The sequence below is a fragment of the Myxine glutinosa genome, chromosome 13, assembly GCF_964187855.1.
Source record: "Myxine glutinosa chromosome 13, kmMyxGlut1.1, whole genome shotgun sequence".
NCBI classification, from domain to species: Eukaryota; Metazoa; Chordata; class Myxini; order Myxiniformes; family Myxinidae; genus Myxine; species Myxine glutinosa.
The window spans coordinates 1045242-1063385 of NC_136273.1; the positions used below are offsets into that span (position 1 = coordinate 1045242).

The 18144-nt window shown below is 47.3% G+C and overlaps 1 protein-coding gene across 1 annotated transcript in view; it reads right to left on the reverse strand.

Annotated features, from left to right (window-relative positions):
• The window catches only part of LOC137438501 (sulfhydryl oxidase 2), a 147448-nt gene that overhangs the window by 35196 nt on the left and 94108 nt on the right, over positions 1 to 18144 (reverse strand). The window contains exons 6-9 of the mRNA XM_068133593.2: positions 17710 to 17855; positions 7855 to 7986; positions 7465 to 7594; positions 7254 to 7376 (exon numbers count right to left, since the gene is read on the reverse strand). Coding sequence (XP_067989694.1) covers positions 7254 to 7376; positions 7465 to 7594; positions 7855 to 7986; positions 17710 to 17855 — 531 coding nt within the window. The remainder of the gene's footprint in view (positions 1 to 7253; positions 7377 to 7464; positions 7595 to 7854; positions 7987 to 17709; positions 17856 to 18144) is intronic.

Consider the following 18144-nt stretch of genomic DNA (forward strand, 5'->3'; position numbering starts at 1 on the left):
CCGATTCGACGCAAGTGCTACCTTGCCCACTCTCGGCTTCGTTCCAATTGACAAACCGATCCTCACCGCGTCGTATGAAGTTGCGTTCCTGATCGCAAAGCAGGGCAAACCGCACACCGTTGGCGAGACACTCATCAAACCGGCTGCGTTGAAGATGGCCAACATCATGCTGGGAAAAGCTGCTGAAAACAAGTTGTTTCTCGTTCCACTCTCAAATGACACCATCAGATGCACAATCGACGACATGAGCGACGACATCCTCGCCCAGGTAGTTGCAGATATAGTCGCGAGCCCGACAAAATTCAGCCTTCAACTCGACGAGACAGACGTTTCGAATTTGAGCCAGCTCATCTTATTTGTGCGTTATGTCAAAGGGGACGAGATCAAGGAAGACTTTCTGTTCTGCAAGCCTCTCACAACGACGACTAAGGCAGCTGACGTGAAGAAGCTTGTGGACGACCTCTTCAGAAGCAACAGCCTCTCGTGGAACATGGTGTCTGCAGTTTGCTCGGACGGAGCTCCAGCCATGCTGGGATGCAACTCCGGTTTTGGAGCGCTGGTGAAGGCCAATGCACCACATATCTTCGTCACACACTGCGTCCTGCACAGACACGCGCTGGCATCAAAAACCCTGCCTCCAAAACTGGCCAATGTTCTGAAAATCGTCGTTGAAACTGTGAATTACGTGCAAAGCCGTGCTTTGAATCATCGCATCTTCAAAGAGCTGTGCAATTAAATCGGCTCTGAATTCGAAGTCCTTCTCTACCACTCTAACGTTCGATGGTTATCACGAGGGAAGGTAGTGAGCCATGTTTTTGCCTTGCGTGTAGAATTAGCTCTGTTTTTGCGAGAACACCAGCATTGCAATGCAATGCACTTCCAAGAGTCAGAGTTCATCCTCGCCTTGGCGTACTTGGCTGACATCTTCGACGCACTCAATCATCTCAATTGCCAGATGCAGGGCGGTGGAGTGAATGTCATCGAATCTGAAGAAAAGCTGAGCGCTTCCCAAAAATAAGTTACCGTTGTGGAGGCGGCGAACAGAGAACGACAACTTCGCAAACTTTTCACTACTGGACGAGTGCGTGAGCGGGATCGAAGATGAGTCTGAAGTTGGAGGCACTGCTGTACCGGGGGAGCTGAAGCAAGCGATTGCCACGCACTTGGATGAGCTGGGAAAGTCATTCGACGGCTACTTCCCCGACCAAGAGCAATACCCAGCATGGGTGGCGGCAGCCGTTTACTTTCGACGTTGCAACGGCAGATGTCAACGACCAATACCTCGACGACCTCATCGAACTTCAGCAGAGCCAGACTCAACAACAACTCTTCGGCACAACAACGCTCTCAACGTTTTGGTGCCGCCAAATGGAGGGTATCCTCATCGCTAAAATTGCCCTTGAGATCCTCACGCCGTTCGTTACAAAATATCTCTGCGAGCATGCGTTTTCGAAACTGGTGGACATTAAAACAAAGAAAAGGAGCAGGCTTGCATGCAAAAATGATTTGAGGGTGGCCCTTGCCAAAACAAAACCACGCATTTCCCAGATCGCCTCCCGAAAAGAAGAACAGAAAACGCATTAAGATGCAATTCTTAAATTTTTGGTCAAATTTGAGGGGTTCCCGCGAGTGTTCGGTGGGTTTCGTTAGGGTTCAGTGCCTTTAAAAAGGTTAAGAAAGCACTGGGTCACTCTGGAGAGATGGTGATCACGTGTCCCATGTGCGGTGTATAAGCACTGGTACCTCGCTATTATTTTATCTAAATATCTATAAAGCTCAGTTGAATTTTTGCTCCACCAAATAACAGCGAAACGGAGTTGAGTAAAAGGGTGAAAATTCTACAGATGCTGTGATAAATAACTACCTTTGTCGGTTTTCATGTTTGAAAGAGAATAGACGTCTGGATCAATTTTTGAATTAAATTTAAATTCCGATTTATATATATATATATAAAATCGAGTTGTCTGTGTGTGTCCGCGTTTTATTCAGAGATGGCTGAACGGATCTTCATCAAACTTTCAGAGGTTCATCAGTGAGTGCCTGGGAGTGATTTAGGCAAAAAAACCTAATAACAAAATTTAAAAAATTGAAAGAAAAAAAAGTTGTTTTTTTTGGAGTTAAAAAAAATATATACAATTACCAGACATTTGAATACAAATAAATCAAACAATTCCGGAAGTGTACGAATTTGGTAGAATGGCTTCTTCTTCCTGATCGGCATCACACAACTCAGAAACGTGAGCCACTCCCATTCCTCTCCTGCCCCATCCCCTCCCCTTCCCCCCTCCTTTCCCACTCCTTTCTCACTCCCCTCCCACTCCTCTTCCCCCCCCCCTCCCCTATCCCCCCCCCGTCCCCTCCCCCATCCCCTCCCCCTCCCTCCCCTTTAAGATATAAATTCTCCGTAAAAGAGCTTCCACTTCTGACTGGTCCCTTTCCCCCCTCCCCTTCCCCCCCTCACCTCCCCTCCCCTCCTCCTCTCCTCCCCTCACCTCCCCCTGCCCCCGCCCCCGTTTCCCTCCCCTGCCCGGCAACACGGGGTACTTCTGTTAGTTTTTTTTATAAATGTAACAATGAAAAAAACAAGGCATTTGCCGAGACATGATATTTCTGCTGATATTATTCGATTCCACATAACATTATCACGCATAACGCCGACACGGAGGCAAATGTGTCTAGCGGCTCCGCCCCCATCAAGCATCAAGCTCCGCCCCCATTAACTAGGCCACGCCTAGCCTAGTCATATTCTTTAACATAGGAATGTCGTTTTCCGTACTTTTCATGGAATCCTTTCATGGTACGAGAATTATAATACCAAAGGATGTTGCAGGAAGTAAAACTCTGTCGAATGGTAGCAGAATCATTGCCATTGATCGAGGCAGCTCGGAAATATGCCGTCTGAAGAACATTATTATTATTATTATTATTATGAACAAGAAGATGAATTTCCGGGTTTGACCGATCCCGTTTTTTCGCTTTATTTTGCTTTTGCCTTGGTCTGGAGAACTGAAAAGGGATCCCCACCTAGACAATCAACTGAACAGACCAGGTAGGCTCTCATATGTACCCAAAGCGAGTTTTTAAAGAAGATACTCCAACTTTAGTTTTGCATGTAGCAGATGGGAGCGACGTTTTTTTCCGCGCCATCCCTACATAGAGTACTAGCGTACTCTGATATTTTTTATTTAGTAGACATCACACGTAAATGAAAGTAAATGATATAAATTAACACTTGTTTTACTTTTTTTTTTTTTTTTTTTTTAAATACAAGATCGAGGCTCGTGAAAGAGCGAACATTAATCACACAGAAAGACAAACCGACACATAAAACATATAACATCGGGAGCGGTAGACAAGATGGGGAGAGAGGGGGAAGGACACAAACACAACATTTGAGAGCAGGGACCGAGAGACATGGAGACATCGAGAGATCTGAGAGAGGGTGAGGGCTTTGGGGGGGGGCATGGGAAGGGGGCGGTGGGAGAGGTATAAAACATATGGACACTGCCAGGACTTCCAGGAAAGAAGTGGAATTTCAAACAAGGTGGATCTGGGGTGAATTAGCGGGGGTAGAAAAGATCAAGGTTTTGGATGGGGGAAGATAAGAGATGGTGGTGAACAGCTGTTTTAAAGACCTGGAGGGAGGAGTGGGATTGAAGGGAGTGAGGGAGTTTGTTCCAGAGGCGGGAGAAAAGAGGAATGAAAGAGTGAAGGTGAGCAGAGAGCCGAGATTTCGGCAGTTTAACCATCAGAGGGTTGCTGGCAGATCTTGTGCGACCTGTAGGAATATTTGGGGGACAGAGCACAGAGAGAGCTGGGGGAGCAAGGCTGGAGAGGAGTCGGTAGAAGACAGAAAGACCACCTACCTGCCTGCGGTGAGTGAGTGAAAGGCCCTCAGAGATAGCTTCATCGCGAGAGATTCCAATAATTCTGAAAGCTTTGGTTTCAACAGCGTGAAGCCGAGCTAGGTGTGAGGCAGGAGCACCGGCCCATAGGGGAGAACAGTATTCCATTGAGCTGCGGATGAAAGCCTTGTATGTGGTGAGGAGCTCAGGTGTGCCGAGGAAGGACTTCGCACGACGGAGGATGCCCAGTCGGCGACTGGCTTTGGAGGCCAGCTTGGAAATGTGGTTTTCCCAAGAAAGATCATGGCAGATAGTGAGACCCAAAAGCTTGAGCGACAGAACTTCTTGGAGAGGATTGTTGAGAAAGTAGCTGGGAGGGTTGTCCAGTCGATCTTTTCGGAGAGACATAGTAAGAGTGTGAGATTTGTCAGGATTGAAAGACATGTTCCACTTGTTTGACCAGTCTGTGATTTTGTCCAAGTCTTCAGAGAGTGAGGAGGCTGCAGACTGCCGATCTGAGAGAAGAGGAATGGAGCGGCAGAGAGTGGAGTCATCAGCAAAGAGATAGAGAGGATTTTCAAGAGAGTCAGAGAGATCATTGATGAAGACCAGAAAAAGCACGGGGCCCAGAACATTGCCTTGGGGAACTCCAGCCTGAACAGGAAGAGGAGATGAGAGAAACCCATTCAGGGCCACACGTTGACGACGACTAGAGAGGAAGTCCGCCAGCCATGCGTGGAGATTTCCATGGATACCAAAGGAGGAGAGTTTGGTGAGCAGAGCGGGGTGCCAGACCGTGTCGAAGGCACGTGATATGTCGAGGGAGACAGCTCTAATTTCCTGTTTGGCATTGAGGACCTCCATCCATTGTTGAGACAGCAGAAGCAGCATGTCCAGAGTAGAGTGACCTGGTCTGAAACCAAATTGATGATCAGAGATCAAGCCATTGGAGAAGAGGAAAGATTTCATATCCGAAGCAATGATGGATTCCATGACTTTGCTGATAATTGGAAGAAGGCTGATTGGTCTGTAGTTGCTAGGATCTGTTTTTGCACCTTTTTTGTGCAAAGCGGTGATGTTGGCTGATTTCCAAGCAGATGGCAGTTGACCTTGAGCAAAAGAGAGGGTGAAGAGAACAGAGAGAGGGTGAGATAGAGCAGTAGAGCAGGATTTTAGGACCCGTGGGCTGATGCCGTCGGGTCCAGTTGCAGAATCAGAGTCGAGGGTTGACAGAAACTTTTCCACCTTGTCAGGAGGAAAGGACACGGAGTCCAGGAACAGCAGGGTACGACTGGGTATGGTGGGTACAGAGAGGGATGGGTTTGGGACACAAGATTTAGAGGCAAACACAGAGTTGAGGCATTCAGCTTTTTCACGTGCGGAGTCAGCTGTGTAGCCGTTTGAGGTAAGGGAGGGGATGGAGGGGGAACAAACACCAGAAACGGATTTGACCAGACGCCACCAGGATTTGGAAGAGGGAGACAGATAAGAGAGTTCGGTCTTGAGAACAGAGAGATATTGTTTCCTGGCTCTCCTGAGGGTGGACACACACTTGTTTCGGGCTTTGTGAAAGGAAATGAGATTTCCTTCCGTTGGATTTGCTTTCCAGGAGACGAAGGCAAGTTGTTTCTGGGCAACAGCCTCACCACAAGATTCCGTGTACCATGGACGGGAGGAAGGGTATGACAACTGAAGACGAGATGGGATAAATCTGTGCATGAGAGAGAGCAATTTACTTTGGAAGAATTCCCAGGATGAGTTGATGTCAGAGGTGGTAGAGATGGGAGACCAGTCCAGATGATTGATGGCTGCTTGAAGACCATGCCAGTTGGCCTGAGTGAAATGCCAGACTCGTCGACGCTGAGCAGGCTCCCTGAGGATGGTCAGAGAGATGTCCACTTTAACAAGGACATGATCAGATGATCCGATTGGAGCAGAAGAAGAGCAGCAGACATTTTCAGGGAAGTTAGTCATAACCAAGTCCAGAAGAGAAGATGTTCCGTTGACTGAGATCCGGGTCGGGAAATTGACAGATTGTGTCAGTCCCAGTGAGTCGCAGAAGTCCTTTGCTGAGGAGCCATGGCTGGTGAGAGAGGTACCCACACCCAGCCAACTGGCATGATGACAGTTGAAATCACCACATATGAGGAAGAGAGAGTTGGGATGAGTAGATAGAAGTTGGTCCATATTATCAGACAGCGAGATGTAGATGGAGTCATCACTGCTTGGTGGACGGTACAACACACATATAAACAAGAGGTGGGAGCGAAGGGGAAGCCGTAGCCAGAGGTATTCCTGGGGGTGAGGTGGAGAGAGTGCAGTGCATGGCGAGTGAGGAAGAGAGTTTTTGATAAAGATAGCAACCCCGCCTCCAGGACGAGGCTCAGGTCTATCATACCGGAGGAGGGAGTAGCCCGGGAGAGATACTAAGGAATCAGAGACATCATAAAGGAGGAAAGTTTCTGTTAAGCAGATCACGTCTGGTTTGACAGAAGGAACCTGTATGGAGAGATCAGTTAAGTTTGAACGAAGGCCCCGGATGTTTGAGGTCCATACCGTTAATGAAGAGGAAGGGGGAGCATCAGATACAGAACAGGGGGGAGGAGGGGTAGGGTAAGATGTGGAAGAGGTGGAAGAGGTAGGGAGAGCTGTTGAAGGTGTGTCAGAGATTTCAGAATAGCTCGGAGAAAGGGAAGGATGGGGCGGACAAAAGGTTTGATGGTGATTGGGTGAGGCACAATGAGGTGTTATTTGAGGAGGGGGAAGAGCGAGGAAGAAGGTTGGGGGAGATGGAGGTGAGAGTTGGAAGGGGGAAGAAGCGGGGAGAACGCTTTGAGGAGGGGCATGTACTCTGCACATGTTGCACATCACGTGCAGCAAATTTCACCTCCCTGCGTCTTGTATTTATTGTTATTTAAAAAACAAAAATCTTCTGCACACAGACCTTGAGGTATCGGCTTGTAAATCACCATCTACAATTCAAATAGAAGAGATATAGCCATCCTGAATTATTCTTATGGAAAATGTTTTTTGAATTTGTTTTATCCTCAAAAATAGACCGTAGTGAACACACATTCGTGTTAAAAGATTGCCTTTAAAACCCGACTCAAGTTGTCCTTATGAAGGGGGACAGACATCTGTACAAACAGACAAACAGACATTGTGTTTTATATCGTAGATGTGTCTGATCAAAAACCCACTCATAAATAAATACTGTTTAAAAAAGAGAAACAGGAAAACATTTCAATAAAGCAAAGCATTTTATAGTCCAGGTTGGAAAAAAAGGATTGGGCAGAACAGGTCTGCGGAGAATATGTGTGCGAGTGTGTGTGTGTGTGTGTGCATGAGTGTGTGTGTTTGTGTGTGTTATACAAGGATCAGAAACAGTGAGGCTCAACACAAACGTACTTTTACAGAGTTGCTCAGCACATCCTGAATGTCCTCGTATGGGACCTCCCTGCGTGGTTGTTTTTGGAACGAGTCAGACAGCATTTGGAGGGTCCTTTTGACAGGAAGTCTTCCAGGAAATAGCTACGAGATCGGGATCAATGTAGATAAACGTATAACTAAATAATTCACTCATTCTCTTCACGGTTTAAACACAATCCGTGGGCCTTACCTTAGCTAGGATAGTCACGTAACGCTTAAGGGCTCTGAGAGAGTTGCCGCTGAGGACCGAATGACTCGCTACCTCTACACTCAGAGAGTAATACAGGGCAGACTCCAGGTCTGCCATGTACACTACGGAGCTGCAACACACACAGAAGCACCTGTTAGGTGGACACACAATGAGAACACAAAAATAAGTTTACAAAGGAACCATTAAACTTTAGGACAAGTTCTGAATTATTGCTTCATCCAAATGTCATCTGTATATTAAAACCTACCCAACTCATTCAGGATTTGATGTGCTACCATTGCTCTTTGTGGCATTCTGTGTCGCCACACCACTTAGCACTTCACATTTACAAGGCCAAATGCAAATATAAATCACCCAAAGTATAAGCACCTGTCAAAGTCCAACAAGGGAGGTGTTGTTGTGTTTGGGAACACGGTGTTTACAGTGACAAAATCAATGCTTCTTTCAACACCGAACTTCTGCCGCAGAGCGTACGTGTACATGACACGGTTTTGCAGATGCCTGTGGGAAAGGATGTGTGGTGCAAAGAAGAGAAAGAAAGAACTCCATGTTTAACCAGGATCTTGAGGGACACACACACAGACACAGACACTTCAACATCTTTGCTTTGCATCACAAGTTACTAATCCTCGTTACCATTCCCCCCCCCCCCCCTCCAAGTCACTAATCAAACTAGAGTTAGCACAGTGACACATCAACCTATACATGTGGTGTCTACTTCAGTTTCAATGCAACCATATTTAGTACATCGATGCAAACTTTGAACAGGTCATTCTAAAATATAGCAAATAGGACGATGAATTAGCACTGCAAGGCCAAACAATGAATCACAACAAGCGTACTCACTATTCATGAGCACACATCAATCAATGAGTTAAACATGGTGCTCAAAAAAAAAAAAAAAAAGCTACATTAAAAAAAAAATCACAGCTGTTCAGAACATATTGTTACGTTTGTGGGGGTAGGGATACCTTAGTCCAGGTAGATTTGCATACATTAGCATGCTCTGTATGTCGCGATGAAGAAGAAGAAGCACCATGTAATAATTAGGGAATTTGTATTAGCCCGGATATCATGTAAGGTGCACCCTCGTCCCCATTATGAGGAGTGGGGTATGTTAACTAGCTAAGGGATTATGGGTAATTTATCCCAAGTATGTTGTGGCCTCTGTAATTTATACCTTTGTTCCTTTAGACAACTCAATAGACACGAGCCGAAATCGCTCATTAAATTACCCCTAATTAATAATAAAACACCCCGGAAATCAGGGCTCGAACAAAACTACATCACCGCAGCCATTACATAACCACAAGGACGGGCAGGCCGGGGGCCACGCCCAGAGGAGCCGTGATTGGTCGGGGTTTTGATTGGCACAAGGCCGGGGTAAGATGCGACTTGCTGATAGGAGCAGGGAAGGACTGGTAGGGAGCGACTCACTGATTATTGCGAAGCACCCCAGATAACGTCAGTGCCTGGGTGGTGAAGGAACGCGCGAGCGGACATCTCTCTCTTCTTCTTGGCTTTTCGCTCTGGCGGACATTTTGTTCTCTTCTCCTTGGCTCCTCGCTCTGACCGAATTCCCTCTTGCGCTTTTTCTCACCTGGACCTCGTATGAGCGATGGCATTTATTTTTCTCTCGGGCTCAAGGGAGCGATCGTGAACGGCCGTGTTTGGAGATCTTGCTGGTGGTCGTGAAGAGGAAGAGCCGCGGCTTTCCAAGCAAGAGCGACGGGTGGACGAGCGTTGCTGGCTCGCTGCAGTGCGACACACAGCGAGGCCTGGGTTACCGCCAACGAACGAGTGGTTCCCGCCAACGAGCCAGCGGTTCCCGCCAAGGCCCTGAGACTATTTTGACGACCTCTGACAAGACACCCCGGCCAAGTTGAGTTAAGTGCACACAGACACCTATTTAATTTCAGTTCTTTTTCCCTTTTGTCTGTCTTTGGATCTGTTTGTAGGGACGTCCCAATTTATGAATTTAGTTTATCGCGCATTTTCTTTGTACCGGCATTTATTTAAGTAAACCTGTTATTTTTGTACATTTTAAATCCGTTTTTGTTTGAGTAATTTTTTTCAGGTGTGGAGACGTCGAGTGGAAGCCGTTCAGGTAAGGCTCCGGTCTCCTCTCTCCCTCTTGCTCCCCCACACGTATTATCCACCATTTGATTGAATGCCTCGGAGTAACAGCTCGTTCACCATACAAGGTAGTCATGCGACAATATTATTACCCTCACCAGGGTTTGGGACATTTGGTTCCTTTTGTTTGTCTGCACACAATGTAAGCAAATGTATTAGTTACATTCGAAACTTTAGAACCCGAAGACCCTTTGCAACCCCCAAGACCTTTCCAACGTTTACAATCCGGAGAAATCCGGAGACCGAGTAACACCACGAAGACCCAAAGGACCATGAACACCCACAAAGACCCTAAGACACTTAAAACTCTTAGGACCCCAAAGACCATCTAAGACATCTAAAACAGTTTGAGCATTTAGAACACAAGGACCCTTTGAGACCCCAAACACCCTCGAGACCCTTTATAACCCTAAGACCATTCAAGACCCGAAAACACCCACAAACCCCAAGACCTTTTAAAACTTTGCTCCTGTATATAAAATAAACCCAGGTTCCATGACCTTCGCTCCTGTAAATAAAATACAGTATATGAAACCCAGGTTCCATGAGCCTCACTCCTGTAAATAAAATAAAATAAACCCATGTTCCATGAGCTTCGCTCCTGGAAATAAAATAAAATAAACACATGTTCCATGAGCTTCGCTCCTGTAAATAAAATAAAATAAACCCATGTTCCATGAGCTTCGCTCCTGTAAATAAAATATAATAAACCCATGTTCCATGAGCTCAGCTTCTGTAAATAAAATAAAATAAACCCATGTTCCATGAGCCTCGCTCCTGTAAATAAAATAAAATAAACCCATGTTCCATGAGCTTAGCTTCTGTAAATAAAATAAAATAAACCCATGTTCCATGAGCTTAGGTCCTGTAAATAAAATACAGTATATGAAACCCAGGTTCCATGAGCCTCGCTCCTGTAAATAAAATAAAATAAACCCATGTTCCATGAGCTTCGGTCCCGTAAATAAAATAAAATAAACCCATGTTCCATGAGCTTAGCTTCTGTAAATAAAATAAAATAAACCCTTGTTCCATGAGCTTCGCTCCTGTAAATAAAATAAAATAAACGCATGTTCCATGAGCTTCGGTCCTGTAAATAAAATAAAATAAACCCATGTTCCATGAGCCTCGCTCCTGTAAATAAAATAAAATAAACCCATGTTCCATGAGCCTCGCTCCTGTAAATAAAATAAAATAAACCCATGTTCCATGAGCTTAGGTCCTGTAAATAAAATAAAATAAACCCATGTTCCATGAGCCTCGCTCCTGTAAATAAAATAAACGCATGTTCCATGAGCTTAGCTTCTGTAAATAAAATAAAATAAACCCATGTTCCATGAGCTTAGCTTCTGTAAATAAAATAAAATAAACCCATGTTCCATGAGCTTAGCTTCTGTAAAAAAAAAAAAATAAACCCATGTTCCATGAGCTTAGCTTCTGTAAATAATAATAATCATAATAATACATTTATTTTATATAGCGCTTTTCAAGAAGCCCAAAGGCGCTTTGACAGAGTACAAAAAACAAGTGCAAAAAGACAAAAATCAATCTATATATATAAAACACAGTGTGTGTGTGTGTGTGTGTGTGTGTGTGTGTGTGTGTGTGTGTGTGTGTAATGTTACCGATAGACTCCTAAACGGAGAGGCTCACGTGCTTGATATTTGGCATAGACATGGCCATTGAGCCTGGGAAGAACATGGCCGACCTAAAAAAAATTATTTCATAATATTTTTTTACCATATTTTTACCTCAGCGCATTTCAGCGAGGAATATTATGCACGGAATCTGAGGCGGTGGCAGAGCAGCGCGCTGATTCGCTCAGAGCGATCACGTGATGGTCCTTGCCGCCATAAACTCACAGTTACGCATTCGCACGTAATTCAGAGCGAAAAGCGATTGCGTTTTTTCACATTTCAGCGAGGAACATTGCCATTCACACCACATAGGTTTTTTTTTTCTTTCATCTTTAGATCCATATTTTTTTTCAGCGAGGAATATAATACACGGAATCTGAGGCGGTGGCAGAGCAGCACGCTGATTCGCTCAGAGCGATCATGTGATGTTCCTTGCCAATATAAACTCACAGCAAGTAGCATAGATTTTAGCATGATTAGCATTTAACATGATTTAGCATGATTTAGCATAGATAGTAGCATGTTTCACATAGATTTTTTTCAGCGAGGAATATTATACACGGAATCTGAGCCGGTGGCAGAGCAGCGCGCTGATTCGCTCAGAGCGATCACGTGATGTTCCATTCCCGCCGCCAGACCATTGAACATAAAACACAGTTTGTGTGTGTGTAATGTAATGTTACCTCCCCTACCCCCTCCATCCTCCCCTCCCACATCCTCCCCTTCCCCTCCCCCCTCCATCCTCCCCTTCCCCCTACCCCTCCCCCATTCCCCTCCCCCACTTACCCTCCCCCTCCCCCACCTCCGCCCTCCCCTCCTCCCTTCCCCACTTACCCTCACCCTCCCCCTTCCCCACTTACCCTCACCCTCCCCCACCTCCCCCACTTACCCTCCCCCTCCCCCTTCCCCACCTCCACCACTTACGCTCCCCCTCCCCCCTCCTCTCCCCTCCCTCCTCTTCCTCCCCCTCCCCTCCCCTTCCCCCACCTCCCCCTCCCACTCTCCCTTCCCCCCTCCCCCCCTCCATCCTCCCCTTCCCCCGTCCCCCCCTCCATCCTCCCCTTCCCCTTCCCCCTCCACCCTACCCCCTCCCTTCCCCCTACCCCATCCCCTCTCACCCTCCCCCTTCCCCCTACCCCATCCCCTCTCACCCTCCCCCTTCCCCCCTCCCCTCTCACCCTCCCCCCCTCCCCTCCCCCTCCTCCCCCTTCCCCTCCCCCTCCCCCCCTTCCCTCCCCCTCACCTCTTCCCCTCCCCCTCCTCTCCCCTCCCCCTCCCTCCCTTCCCCTCCCCTTCCCCCTTCCGCTCCCCTTACCCCTCCCCTCCCCCGCCCGGCAATGCCGGGTACTTCTGCTAGTAGGTAAATAATAATCAAAGCAAAGGAAGGAGAAGGAGAAGAGATAGTCAGGGGTTAAATGCTGTGGGTTAAATGTTGAATGCAGTGTTGAACAGGTAGGTCTTGAGTGATGTTTTGAATGTGGTGAGTGAGGAGGAGTCTCTGATGGTGTGAGGTAGTGAGTTCCAGAGGGTGGGAGCAGCGATGGAGAAGGCCCTGTCCCCCCCAGGATCTGAATTTGGTCCGGATGGGGGGGGGGGGAGGGGGGGGCGGGTCAGGAGGTTGGCACCAGCAGAGCGGAGGTTGCGGGTGGGAGTGTGCCTGGAGAGGAGGTCAGTCAGGTAGGATGGGGCCAGGTTATGGAGGGCTTTGTAGGTCAAGAGGAGGATTTTGTACTGGATTCTCTGGGGGATAGGGAGCCAGTGAAGCTTATAAAGGACGGGGATGATGTGGTCACGGGTCCGGGAATGGGTGAGTAGATGGGCAGCGGAGTTCTGAATGTATTGGAGTTTATTGGTGATTATTGAGGGTGAACCATAGAGGAGGCTGTTGCAGTAGTCCAGACGGGAGGTGATTAAGGCGTGGATGACGGTTTCTGCAGCCGTGGAGGAGAGGGATGGACGGAGACGGACAATGTTTTTCAGGTGAAAGAGGGCTGTCTTTGTGATATGTTTAGTGTATTTGTCGAAGGAGAGGGTTTGGTCAAAGATGATGCCAAGATTCCGGATGTGAGGGGAGGTGGATACTGGGAAACCGTCGATGTTGAGGGCAAAGTTACGGGTGGATTTGGTGAGCGTTTTTGGGCCAATGATGATTATTTCAGATTTATCATAGTTAAGTTTGAGGACGTTGATTTGAAGCCAGGATTTTATTTCAGTGATGCAGTTTGTCAGGATAGAGTGGGTGGCGGTGGAGATGGATTTGGTGGAGATGAAAAGCTGGATGTCATCGGCGAAGCAGTGCAATTGGAGACCATGACGGCGGATTGAGTGACCAAGGGGGGACAGGTACAGGATGAAGAGGCGGGGGCCAATAACTGAACTTTGGGGGACACCTTGGGGGAGGGGAGCAGTGGGGGATTTGCAGTTATTGATGGAGATGAACTGGCATCTGTCAGAGAGGTATGATTTGATCCAAGAGAGGGCAGTGCCGGTAATGTTAAACGTGGTTTCAAGTCGGGTGAGGAGGATGGTGTGATTGATGGTGTCAAAGGCGGCGCTGAGGTCGAGGAGGATGAGAATGTTGAGGTTGCCGGCGTCAGAGGAGAGGAGAAGGTGGTTGGTGATTTTGAGGAGAGCAGTTTCAGTACTGTGGTTGGCCCGGAATCCGGATTGGAATGTTTCATACAGGTTATTGGCAGAGAGGTGATGTTTGAGTTGAGTGGCTACAGCGCGTTCCAAAACTTTTGACAGAAAGGGTAGGTTGGAGATGGGTCTGAAGTTGTTTAGGGTGTCAGGGTTTAGTCTGGGTTTTTTCAGAATGGGGGTAACAGCAGCAATTTTGAGGGATGGTGGGACGATGCCTGTAGACAGGGAGGAGTTTATTGTTGCAGTGATAAGTGGAGAGCAGGAAGGGAGGCCTTGACAAAGCTGGAGGGGATGGGGTCAAGAGTGCAGGTGGCAGTTTTCATTCCTATGAGGAGTTCAGAGAGGTCAGTAGGGGAGACTGGGGAGAACTGAGACAGGGGTTGGCAGGATAAGGGGGGGCAGGTGGTTTGAGGGCAAGTGGGTGCGGTGGTGGTTAAGCTGTTGTAGATGTTGTCAATTTTGCTTTGGAAGAATGAAAGGAAGGAGATGCAGTTTTCTACTGTGAATGACTGGGTGGTGGTGTTCAGGGGGCTGAGGAGTTTGTTTATTGTAGAGAAGAGTGCTTTTGGGTTTCCAGAGCCAGAGTGGATAATTTGAGAGTAGTTGGCGGAGCGGGCGCCGGAGAGGGCATCTTTGTAGTGCTGTAGGTGGTCCTTGTAGGCTTGGGAGTGAATTGTGAGACCTGTTTTATTGCGGAGTCTTTCAAGTTGGCGAGCACGAGTTTTCATCAGGCGGAGTTCAGGGGTAAACCAGGGAGCAGAATGGGTGAAAGAAACTGTTTTGGTTTTTATCGGCGCAAGCTGGTCAAGGCAGGAGGAGAGAGTGTGGTTGTAGTAGTCAGTGAGGTCAGAAGGGGTGTGGAGGTCAACGAAGGGAGAAGTGGACATTTTTTCAGAGAGGGTGGATGAGAATGAGGTAGTTGAAAGAGCGTTTAGCTTATGGAAATTGATAGTGCGATAATGCCTTGGTGCTGGGGTGGGGATGTTGATGGTAATAGTGATGGCTAAGTGGTCAGAGAGGGTGAGGTCAGAGCCCGAGAGATGGTGCAAAATTAATCCAGTAGAGCAGACAAGGTCCAGAATGTGCCCATGGTTATGAGTAGGAAAGTTGACATGTTGAGTGAGGTTAAAGCAGGTGAGTAAATCAGTGAAGTCAGTGGTTATTGTGGAGTCAGTTGAGTCCATGTAGATATTGAAATCACCGAGGAGGAGGATTGAGGGGGAGAGGGAACAGAGCTGGGTCAGAAAGTAGGAGAAGTCAGACAGGAATGATGGGTGCAGTTTGGGAGGGCGGTAGACGACAGCCATGACTGACTGCGTGTGACCAGAGAGTTTAAAAGCCAGGTGTTCAAATGATGGAGCAGATGAGATGGAGATGAGGCTGGTCTTGATGTCCTGTCGGTGTATTACGGCAATTCCACCACCTCGGCCCTCCGAGCGCAGTTTATTGATGTATGAATATCCATTGGGTGTAGTGAGGTTGAGTGAGAAGTAGTCCAGAGGTTGTTGCCAGGTTTCAGTGAGACAGAGAAAGTCCAGTTTATTATCCAGAATGTAGTCGTTCAGGATGAGGCTTTTGTTGTCGAGGGACCGGGTATTGAATAGAGTGAGCTTCATGTTTGTTTGTACGGTGGGGATGAACTCAGGTGATTTAGCCAGGGTTTGCAGACAGGAGGTGCGATCGTGTGTGTTGCTGTGACCAGGTGCGCTGGGACGATGAGTGGGAGTGTGCTGAGCCGACCAGAGTACGGGAATGAAGTGACCTGTTTGTAAGTAAACAAACTTACGACCAGAGCCTCTATGAATATATCTGAGTCGTCGCAGGAGTCCGTGGTATTTGATTGCAGAGATGCATGATGGGGTGGAGTAAATGTTAAGCAGAAGTCGCCTTGCAGCGGAGTACCTTAGAGCCATGTCAGGCAGGAGCGAAGGGGACGAGGACAAGGCCAAGGTCGAGGAGGATGAGTAGGCCTTGCCAGTGGAAGCGGCTTGCCAGAAGCGGCGAGCAAGACAGTAAAGGCCGAAGCGGCAGACGAGGCGCAGGACAGTTCGGGAGCGGGCCTGAGGCAATGGTGGAAGAGCCGGGCAGGCGAAGCGAGGAGCAGAGCCGGGACCGAGCAGAGAGCAGACCAACAACACAACAACATGCATTTTAAAGGCCATTTTCCCGACTAGAGCGGGGGTTAGCCTTGCGGTCCCCATGACAATCTTCTCCATTTTGCCCTATTTTCTGCATCTCTCCTTGTTAACCCCCTTGCCCGCATTTCTTCTTCCACCATCTTTAGCCAAGTATTTCTCGGTCTTCCCCGTCCTCTACTTCTTTCTACATTCATTTCCATCACTCTTCTCAACCAATCACTTTCATCCTTCCTCAACACATGACCAAACATGATCAAATCAACTTCCTCAACAGTTCGGGAGCGGGCCTGAGGCAACGGTGGAAGAGCCGGGCAGGCGAAGCCAGGAGCAGAGCCGGGACAGAGCAGAGAGCAGACCAACGGCCAAAAAGCCGCCACGACCACGAGAAAAGCAGACTATGTACAATGACCCAGTCGGAGAAGCGGCGAGCAAGACAGTAAAGGCCGGAGCGGCAGACAAGGCGCAGGACAGTCCGGGAGCGGGCCCGAGGCAACAGTGGAAGAGCCGGGCAGGCGAAGCCAGGAGCAGAGCCGGGACCGAGCAGGGAGCAGACCCAACGGCCAAAAAGCCGCCACGACCACCAGAAAAGCAGACTATGTACAATGACCCAGTCGGAGAAGCGGTGAACAAGTAACGCCAGCGTCCTCTCCAGACCGGACCGGAAACGGACAATAAAAAACAAATAAAATAAAATAAACCCATGTTCCATGAGCCTCGCTCCTGTAAATAAAATAAAATAAACCCATGTTCCATGAGCCTCGCTTCTGTAAATAAAATAAAATAAACCCATGTTCCATGAGCTTAGGTCCTGTAAATAAAATAAAATAAACCCATGTTCCATGAGCTTAGGTCCTGTAAATAAAATTAAATAAACCCATGTTCCATGAGCTTTGCTTCTGTAAATAAAATAAAATAAACCCATGTTCCATAAGCCTCGCTCCTGTAAATAAAATAAAATAAACCCATGTTCCATGAGCCTCGCTCCTGTAAATAAAATAAAATAAACCCATGTTCCATGAGCCTCGCTCCTGTAAATAAAATAAAATAAACCCCATTGGGTTATCAGCCACATAGTAGGTGATAAGCGCATCATGATCCAAGCAGTATTTAATCGACAATGGCCTTGTCCTCTCTTCATCACCCCCGCCCTTCCATCGATTAGGCTAAAGAGCAAAAGGTCATGTGCCAACGTCAAATGTAGCGCAAGGGAAGGGGTAAGAGATGCAAGTAGAATGACCCTAAACAGAACTTGACTCCTATTTACCCCAAAGATAATGCATTGCAATATTAATTTAACAAGTTTACTTTACCAATCCTTGAATAGATTTGTTACGGCGGCCAAGGACACAGGCCCAACTCGAGAACAAAATGGAGTCAATAATATAATTTAAAATCGCCTGACGTGAACGCTCAACTTGTAATCAAAACAACTCATTCGACTTTGAAAGACTGATTGGACTTGTGAAACATTATGATGAAAATAACCATGATTTTAAACAATTCTTGAGAGAGTAAACCTGAAACGAGTTCAGCTGAGCGTATCTTGCTTTACTAGGAGGAAAAGAAGATGACCTCAGTTGTGCTCACACATATAATCCGTCAAAATAGAAACAACATTTCAGGATATGAGTCAGATTATTTGTTTAAGGGATGGCCGGATTAAAACGTACGTTTGCAGATGGAAACTTGAGCCGTTGCGATGGACCACGAGGACGGTTGGTAATGAGAGGACATTGAAGCGACGGGTTAGGGCGGTGTCGGTACCGATGGAACGACGCACGACGATTCCCTGGTAATGCATCAAGTCCAACATAACCTGCATCACGAGTTGGGAATCACGGTCAGTAATGCATTAGTAAACAGCACTTGAAGCCACCACTCATTTATCAACAGCACCTGAAGTCACCACTCATTAGTAAACAGCACTAGAAGTCACCACTCATTAGTAAACAGCACTAGAAGTCACCACTCATTAGTAAACAGCACTACAAGTCACCACTCATTACTAAACAGCACTTGAAGCCACCACTCATTAGTAAACAGCACTACAAGTCACCACTCATTCGTAAACAGCACTAGAAGTCACCACTCATTAGTAAACAGTG